At 42.1% G+C, this 9,018-nt stretch overlaps 2 protein-coding genes across 2 annotated transcripts in view; one reads left to right on the forward strand and one right to left on the reverse strand.

The window, feature by feature from the left end:
• The window catches only part of stap2b (signal transducing adaptor family member 2b), an 8,278-nt gene extending 7,078 nt beyond the window's left edge, over nt 1-1,200 (reverse strand). Inside the window, exon 1 of the mRNA XM_062556110.1 lies at nt 952-1,200. Coding sequence (XP_062412094.1) covers nt 952-1,038 — 87 coding nt within the window. The 5' untranslated portion in view covers nt 1,039-1,200. The remainder of the gene's footprint in view (nt 1-951) is intronic.
• Nucleotides 1,201-2,394: 1,194 nt separating this feature from the next.
• Nucleotides 2,395-8,877, forward strand: mpnd (MPN domain containing). The gene is made up of 13 exons (XM_062556811.1): nt 2,395-2,605; nt 3,315-3,517; nt 3,892-4,113; nt 4,299-4,344; nt 4,548-4,629; nt 4,967-5,063; nt 5,194-5,266; nt 5,603-5,679; nt 5,927-6,095; nt 6,708-6,778; nt 6,995-7,084; nt 7,521-7,613; nt 7,936-8,877. Exons 1-13 carry the CDS (start codon nt 2,602-2,604, stop codon nt 8,020-8,022), a joined length of 1,314 nt encoding a protein of 437 aa, XP_062412795.1. The 5' UTR covers nt 2,395-2,601; the 3' UTR covers nt 8,023-8,877.
• The last annotated feature ends 141 nt before the right edge of the window (nt 8,878-9,018 follow it).

Consider the following 9,018-nt stretch of genomic DNA (forward strand, 5'->3'; position numbering starts at 1 on the left):
TCATGTCTACATTCAGAAACAACAAAGATCCTTATGGCTCGTTTCAAAATGAAAGACAAACAAAAGACAACTCCAAATCTGCCATGTGTCTAGAGGGAAAACTGAAGCTGACTGTCAATCACTGCCAATGTGTCTGGGTGGATCCTGGGGAAAACCCTGTATTGTATAACCGTTAAAGAAATGTCATGAATAGATTCATATTTGCTTTGATTCCGTTGGACCATAACAATGACACATATCCATATTGAAAAGGGATCACTTTGGAAAATGTAAAGGGACTAAGTGACGCACAGACATTCCAGGCATATTTCTTAAAAATAAACAAGAAGGACATCATCATCTTGACTCTCAGTAAACACATATGCCCTAGACAGACTGGTCTGACCAAAACTTGTCATTTGAAATTACCAAAATCCAAAAGAGGGGATAGTCTGTGACCTACATCGCCTTCATTTAAAATCCTTTAAAAGACGAATTCTGATTAAGGACTAAGATAGAAGTTAAAAATCTGCATTAAAGCTTAAATGTATGCCTTTGTGGTGAGTCCAAAGAAAATATCTTGACATACAATCTGATCGTAGAGTCTAGGGAAATAGTCATCCACTGGCACTTGTAGGCCTACTTAGCCTATTATTATCCATAATTCAAAAGCAGCTGGCAACAATAACAACATCATCAACAATGAGTATAATATTTATTATTATTACTAATTGTATTAGTATTATTATTGTTATTGTTATTATTATTACATGATTACTAAGTCAATTACATCAACTTGTTGTTTTAAAAATCCAATGTAAGATCCTGAGCTGCCCACACAAATGTAATTAAACCTACTGAATTGTTCAATAATTTAGTATGCCAAGGCCCAAGGGTCTGTTCACACATAGGCACCACAGTTTAACAACAGTATAACCAGGACAAGGAGAAAGCTACAGCAGGCAACCTTACCTGGTTTTTCGAAGACCTAACATCAAGATAGCCTTCATAGTAAGAGGTTGGCAATTGCAATTTCTGTCGTCGTTTTGGAGTCGCCATGAGATGAAACTGAATTAAGCAGCAACTTCTTCGTCACACAAAGCGTTATTTTCAAAAATTACATCCAAGTCTAAGTCTTGTCATATAGTCCGCTGAGGTTTGTCACACAAGCATTCTCAGGATACTCATTGATCTGTGTAGATTTTGCTCTGTGTAGATTTTATGGAGTAGCCTACCTGTGTAGTACAAACAGGTGTAATTAAACACGCCCCTTTTCCAGTCACTGCTCAAAAACCTGGTCCTGCCCTGTGGCTGTGGCCTATAGCCTACACTACTGATTGCCTAGGCTAGGTAGTCTATTGTCAGGAGGGTCATATTTTGCATCCAGGCGCCCTCGTGTGGTCCTAACCTGAGAACATGCAAGCTCCTAAGGTGAAGGGTGAGGATCTCTGGTGAGGATTCCAAATACGCCGAGTAGGTTAGCCGAAAGTATACTATGATAAAAAAAAAAGACTACATTTGGCTTTTATTTCAAATCCTTCCTTTTAACTGAGTTAACTGAGTTAGAATAGCAGTTTTGTTAGATATAGGCCTGCAAGAATGTGATAATGTTAATTAGGTTAATATCTGACCTATGAAACAATGTTAATTAGGCTCATCACACAATATGATACAATGTTACTATTCATTCATATTCTGTTAGACGTGTAGTCTCGATCTAATGCCCTGTGGTACCCAGGCTAATGGGGCCATAGGTTGTTATCATTTCTCAGTGAGAAGGATAGCCTAAATATTAAATTCACTTCCACCACGTTAATGAAGTCGGATAAAAAAAAAAAATCAATAGGATTTCATTGCACATGTTTGTGGACTTCAAACATGATCAGGCCTGACATCTAGCCTGTTCACAACTGAACAGCTTTGGAGTCATTCTAACAATGGTCACACATCTGCTGTGTGTAATGGATAGCCTGGAATCTTGGAGGGCGGTATGGCGGGGGGTAGCGAAAAGAAAGTGTATGTAGCCTAATCTTCAGATCGGCAACATGCGGGCTACATTTGGGTCTCTCGTGATTATCCAAACGTTTAATATGGCTCCTTATGGACTATTAATGGTCTCTTCCTCCGCTATCGGCTCTCTTGCATGATTAGCAAAAGAAGATAATAGGACAACCACTGTCTTTCCCCCGGAAACTGGACCCAGACTGATGGATGAATTTTAGAACAAAAAAAAAAGCAAAGTATTTCAGTATCTCGTGGATTATGTTGTCTAAATTATTTGTGTAGCCTATTGTGAGTCGCGAAACTAATCACCGACCAATCAATTGTTCTATGCTTCTGATCGCCGTGCTCAGAAGGGGTAGACTGACAAGGACGGGCTGACTCTGAGGGAGAAAGGGGTGGGGAATTGACATTAAAGCAACACAACAAGGAAACTACACGGCAGACACAGACGCCTTCATTTTATGTTTTTGAATAATAGCTAGCTTGCTTGCTGGCTATCATGGCGAATTGTTTTCATTAAAAAAGTGTCCACATCATACATTCGAGTGTCCGAAAGAAAGCCACAGTCCCGGAACGAACAGAGTTGCAAGTTAAATCGCTCCCCGAAGATATCGCGGAATGGGTGAGAATAATCAAAACAGACTTTTAAATACTAAAATAACGGGGATAGTAATTCATCACCCAGTAGGCCTCGCGGGATGGAACACTCAACCTTTAGAAGAAAATCACTCATGTACTATTATTGTAAGCCAAACAAGAGCACGCTAATTAGGCTATAATAGCTAATATGCTTACAAAAAAATACGCTTGAATTTTGAATTCCAAAAGCGTGCTCCGTGATAGCCCTATTTTCGTCATCGTTGCGCATTGGAGAAGTAAAAAAACACTCGTGCGCATTTACGCAGTTCACAGATAATCGAAAAAGAACAAAAGTTAAAATCGTTTTCATTCAAGGAAAGTAACCTAGCCTATTTCTTGAGCCATTTTTACGCATTAATAACAAAGGCATGAAGTAGGCTACTTAAGATATGTAATGGATGCCCTTTCCCTTAGGAAATCTTTCGGTCAGTTCTTTCTTGTACTAGTTTCTCACTTGGTCGGCTTTTCATTCAGATTTATTGAATGACCACGTTAGCTACGCATCGTAGTGTCCAAAATCACAATAGGCTACATTAGCAAGCTGTGTTTTGGTGATTGTCCATTGTGGTAGCCTGTTCTGTTCTGAAATTCCGTAAACATTCACAACTAAACTATACAGTAAAAGGATGTTCTTCACTCAATTACTGGTGGCTGCAAGAGTTTGACCCATGAAATGCATGTACCCTGGCCAGGTTCAGAGCCCCCCTCATCTCCACAGCTGCTGGAGGAAGGAGGAGAGGAGGAGGATGAAGAGCTGAGCGGAGGAGAAGAGTCGGACCTGAGGGCGTCCTCGGGTCGAGGTTCCCTGCTGACCCGGCGAGGCATCACCCTGAGAGTGCTCCTAAAGGACGGTCTGGTGGAGCCTGGGGACGGGGTTCTGTCTATCCACTACCTGGTGAATGTCTTTGCATCTCATTTAAAACCCTCTCTACATTGTTCCTTATGGCCAAAGACATTGTTAGTTGAAGCTGGGATATGCCACTCTTTCTTATTCTTTCTTACCGACAACATTTTCAAAATGGCTTTGTAATAGGAGGCACAATGCAAATATGTCAGGTAGCCCTCTCATCATAAGTGAAAGACAGCAGGCATAGGAACATCACATAGATCTGTGTCCGTGTACATATTTTAGATAAGATGCAGGGTTATCTGAGGAATTTCTCAGTCATGTTAAGTTGACATAGCTAGAGTGAGTGACTGTTTGACCGTGTGGTCATTGAGACCCAGTGAATGACACTGTGCTATGCTGTTTGTTGCTTTTCTTCGCAGGGCAAGAAGTTTGTGGGAGATCTGCTATGTGATGGCAAGATCCGCTGGGTGGAGACCGGGCAGATCTTCAACTCCCCCAGTGCCTGGGCCACTCACTGTAAGCGGCTGGTCAACCCTGCCAAGAAGTCTGGCTGTGGGTGGGCATCGGTGCGCTACCGCGGGCAGAAGCTAGTGCAGTACAAGACCAGCTGGCTGCACAAGTACCAGCCCAGTGCTGATTTGGTGAGGAGGCAGAGGGGGTAACTGAACAATGAATATATGAGGGACGGAACCATTGGCAATGAAATGGGAGCAAGTCCTTTCTTGCATCGTTGGTTTGATGAAAGTTTTCAGTAGTTTAAAAAGACATGATGTTCTGGATATGGACGCAAACTAAACCATCTGTGTTTTTTTCGCTGGTCCTTCAGAATCTGGCCAGTGAAGGGGAAGAGGACGATGAGGATGAGGAGGAAGGTAAGTCTACTGTGTAAAAAATGATATGAAAGACAATGCAGTCAAGTGTGGGCTTCAGTACTGTGCCTTGATAAGTCTTAATAAGTAATGGTTTCATTAGTTGGGCGGTTTACCTGCTCAAACTTCAAACTCTAAAGAAATGAGATACGTGAGGACAGTAAGCTATGGCTATTTCTGGTTATACAATTTGATCTCTTTCACAGACATGAGCCTGATACAGAGGAGGGGAGACAGAGACAGAGTTCCTGTCAGATATTGTAACCTGGGTATGCGAGATGCTGCAAGGTATTATTTTGAATTATGACTTTTATTGCTAATTATTTCCTGCATTTGTAAGATACTTACAGGTTGCTGAGATATTATATTAGACTCTAAATTAAAGTCTAATGTAATGCACTGGATAGGTTTAAAGTGAACTGATAACATCAGATAACGTGGATAATTTTCAAACTAAAAGCAGAGCCAGGACAGACCAAATAGAATAGTGATGGGAATATATTATAAATAGAAATTGTATGTATTTATATGTATTCTAATGTATATATGTGGTATTTTCAAGCCAAAAATAGCATGGAGCTATACTCAATTGACCTCTTCCTGATGCTTCTTGAACTGTCTTCAGGGACCCCCATACATTAGTGGAACTGTCTGCATTCTCTGCCATCAACCGATTCCAGCCCTTTAACGTGGCTGTGTCCAGCAATGTGCTTCTACTCATGGTAACTATGACATGAACTTGAGCACTAGCTGTTGGACTAAATACTGATATAAAGCATACACAGTATATATGAAGATGACATGGGTAAATGCACAGACTAGTGAACACTTGTATTGTATGGTCCACACCAGGATTTCCACTGTCATCTGACTACCAGCGAGGTCGTGGGGTACTTAGGAGGACGATGGGACACCAACACTCAGTGTGAGTATCTCCTGAAGCAGATCGGCCAAACTCATTACCAACCCTTGTGCAAATTCATTTAAAACAAAACTAAACTTGCAAAGAAAATTGTGGTCGGAAGAGGAAAGTGCCCAGAGATCATTTTTACTTCAAGAAAAGTAAAATAGACTCTGACAAGCCAAGTGACGCACAGATTGAAATGAGAATTAAACAGAGATTGATTCTTTCTGTTTTCTTACAGTAGATGGCTACAAATTTGTTTCAGTTAATTTGCACAAGGGAGTTATAACCAGAACCAAACATTTCAATCCCAAAGTCCCTTCATCTGTGACGCATCTATTATTTCCCTTTACACAGTGCTAACAGTCTTGAGGGCCTTCCCATGTCGCACGCGATTGGCTGACAGAGATGCTGCACCTGCAGTTGAGGAGGAGGTAGGAACTTTGATAACCGAATTCCATTCTGACTTTCACACCTTAAAATTTTGATTTTGAGCACATATTTGAATTTTGTTGATTCGTTTTCAGTACTTTATGTTTTATTGATATATGAAACAAACTATAAATGAAGGTTGAGGTGGATACGATTTACTTGGGAAGTGTTTCATAATGAATAGAATGCAGTTCATTATCACACACACAATATGTATTACATATTAATACATATAGTGTGATTTTGCAGATTTGTCAAAACCTGTTCATGCGTGGGCTGTCTCTGGTGGGCTGGTACCACAGCCACCCGCGGGGTCCGGCACTGCCCTCGCTGCAGGACATCGACTCCCAGATGGACCATCAACTCCGGCTACAGGGCAGCAGCAACGGCTTCCAGCCCTGCCTCGGCATCATCTGCGGTGAGACCACGAGTTTAGTACACAGATAACATTGAGAGGAGTGAAGTCAGTTCCAAGATTGTACCACACGTACACTGCCTGTCTACTGGGAGATGTAACAGAGGTTGGGGAAGTTAAAGCATCATGGGAATAATATCAGAAAGTACTGAACTGAGATCTGAAGTTTTCAAGCGGCCCGTTTGTCAGCTATTTTAAACCATTTTATAGAGTTCATAAATCAAGTTTGAATCACTTGTAGCTTTTTGAACCATGGTCCTCAACTAATTTCCTGAAATCCTTGTGAACTGAGATACAGTCTACTGTCATAATGACCCCGGGGCAACTTTTTGACCGATGTTGCTGGGCAACCACATAACCAGTTCCATGTGTTCTGATTAGATGATCACGATGATTTGCCTACTGATGATTAAAGTTCTTCAGGAAAGAAGTTGTGGCTCAATATCAATGGGAACATGCCAGACCCACAATAATGACAAACATTGCCCAGCAACATTGCTCAAAAAGTTGTCCCGTGCATCATCAGTTTTAGTCTTAAGATGCTTGACTGCATTGTCATGGAGAAGCACAGAAATATATTAAATATTGAATTATTTTTACCTGCACATGATACAGGACCCTACTACCATGGAAACCAAGGTGTGGCCTCCACCATTACACCCTTCTGGGTGGTGCCACCTCCTGAGGTAAGATATTATGGGATGTTGAGTAACACGATTCTTTGGCTATAACACAATAATAACCTAAATGCTGAAGTGCATACAAAAACTATACAGTGTTAAGTGTAACATTTCAGGAAGGACTGTTCATGATAGATTGTCAGCTTCTGTTACAAGTTAAATAGGTTTTTTAGACGCCTACTCAACTGCCTACTGAACAGAGTAACATTGGTGTTCCCACAGCAACGACCCAATGACTACGGCATTCCTGTGGCTGTGGAAGTGACCTACGTTCAAGATAACTTCCTGACCAGCGACGTCCTCAATGAAATGGTACATCCTCCATAGTCCATCCCTCTGCATCAAACCCCTGTACCTGTCAGTTAAGGGAAGAAATACACCTCTAAAATTCACATTGCATTGGGCAACATAGCAAAATGTAATATTAACATGACAAATATTCAGAGAGCAGTGATATGGATAAACAAAATATCAAATGAGGTAAATGGCTGCAATGTTCTGGCAGGTGCTCCAAGGACTATACAGGCAGTGGCTATGAAATAATGAGGCTAATGCTGTAGATTAATTGTGATGAAATAACATGTCTCGTAATTTAATAACCACACTAGTGCTAGTTATAGATCAGTGGGAACGAGCCTGGAGGATCGAGGAAGGATACTGAGAGAGGGCCTAAGTGTGCTCAGGAGAGCTCATTGCTCAATGTAAGACAGGATAAGTGAGTGTGTGTGTGTGTGTGTGTTCCATACAGATGCTGCTGGTAGACTTCTACCGTGGAGCTCCAGACCTGGTGCAGTTCAGTCAGCACTGGAGTCCGGACACCTCAGTGTTGGAGAAAATGAAGGTAATGTAACAAAAGCAAAGGCAAACATCTACAATCGACTTCATTTGAACAACATTAACACGAACCATAACCACCACCACACACACCTTAGAACCAAGAACACTATAACAGGTCACCAAAGGTTTAAAATGGTCACCATCATACACCGCTCTTCTTGATCTGATCCCCATGTACAACATGTGCTGGAATGACAATAAAACATCCCTATAAAGATGCATGTAAAAAAAAATACTTATATCGGTTTACCATAATAAACCGATAACAAGGGTTTAATCTCTCACTTTGTTAAAGTAAACGCCACAACCTGCCCTCTTTCCTTCAGGGTTCTATAAGTGGCCATGCGCCCAAGGACCAGGCCTACGCTCAGATCCTGGAACACGTCTACAACCAGCTGAGTGGCGCACACTAACTACAACCACAACAACCAGAGCAAGCATGCGGGCGTGGTGCGACCGAGACAGTTTGGACACCACGGCAGATCCTGCTACTCGAGCTCATTCCTCAAAAGTACCTTTGCTAAGTGGACCACACACAGGCACTGACATGCGTGCGCCGAACCATACAGTCACTTGCCCCTGCGGACTGGCGTTGAAATCTTCAACTGACAAGCATCATTAGTTAAACAGTGGATTTTATTGAGTGGGGCAGACAAAAATAGAAATGCTCATAATTGACACAGCAGCAGCAGCAGCAGCAGCGAAATGGTTCGGTGCTGGATTCCGGCATTGTATTGGAAACAGTGGAATCTAATCGAACGCCAGAAGCGGAGTGTACCACACTCATGTTGGTGCCAGTGTGCGGTGCACTTTAGACTGAAGGGTGCCCTGCCTTTCCGGGATCTGACTTTAGAACTACAGGGCTGTAGGCTTCCATTTTGGTATTCTCTTTTTGCCTCTAGGACTGTTAGGTCTGTATCACTGATGATGTTTCTAGTTACAGTTTGTTACGTGAATGTATGTTACACTTTGTTGGGTGTGTAGAGGACAACGTTGTCGGCCTGTTGATAAAGCAGAGGGGGGATTGTGGGTCGATGGCGTCTTCCTCTGTAGGTTGCAGCTGATTCCGGAACAGATCTGAGCCTAATCCAGACCAGATCCATTCCAAAGGAACCATGTTGGGTTCCGTATCTGGTTCCTGTCAGAAAGCTGTTGTTTGTCCATTTTGTGTGTGGTTGAACTGTGCCATGTGAAAGCCGATGATGGGAACAATGCCTTTAACCTGCTGAATACCTTACACATAAATACACTGGAACAGTTGATCATGGCAGGCCTCCGTCTTCATTGACCGTTTTGGGTGGTTTAGATTTGGGCCGCTCAAATAACAGATGCATTCTGGGATGAAGTCTCCTGCATCTTCATGTCTTGAGTGTGAATGTAGTGATGAGTTCATCACACTAGAGACCCCA

This window comes from Sardina pilchardus, chromosome 15 (genome assembly GCF_963854185.1).
Source record: "Sardina pilchardus chromosome 15, fSarPil1.1, whole genome shotgun sequence".
Lineage (NCBI taxonomy): Eukaryota > Metazoa > Chordata > Actinopteri > Clupeiformes > Clupeidae > Sardina > Sardina pilchardus.

What these genes read in the sequence shown, in the direction of transcription:
- mpnd (XM_062556811.1), top strand. An exon ending in GGTATGCGAGATGCTGCAAG is followed by an intron (nt 4,630 to 4,966) that starts GTATTATTTTGA and finishes AACTGTCTTCAG; the next exon opens with GGACCCCCATACATTAGTGG. An exon ending in CTGCCTCGGCATCATCTGCG is followed by an intron (nt 6,096 to 6,707) that starts GTGAGACCACGA and finishes CACATGATACAG; the next exon opens with GACCCTACTACCATGGAAAC.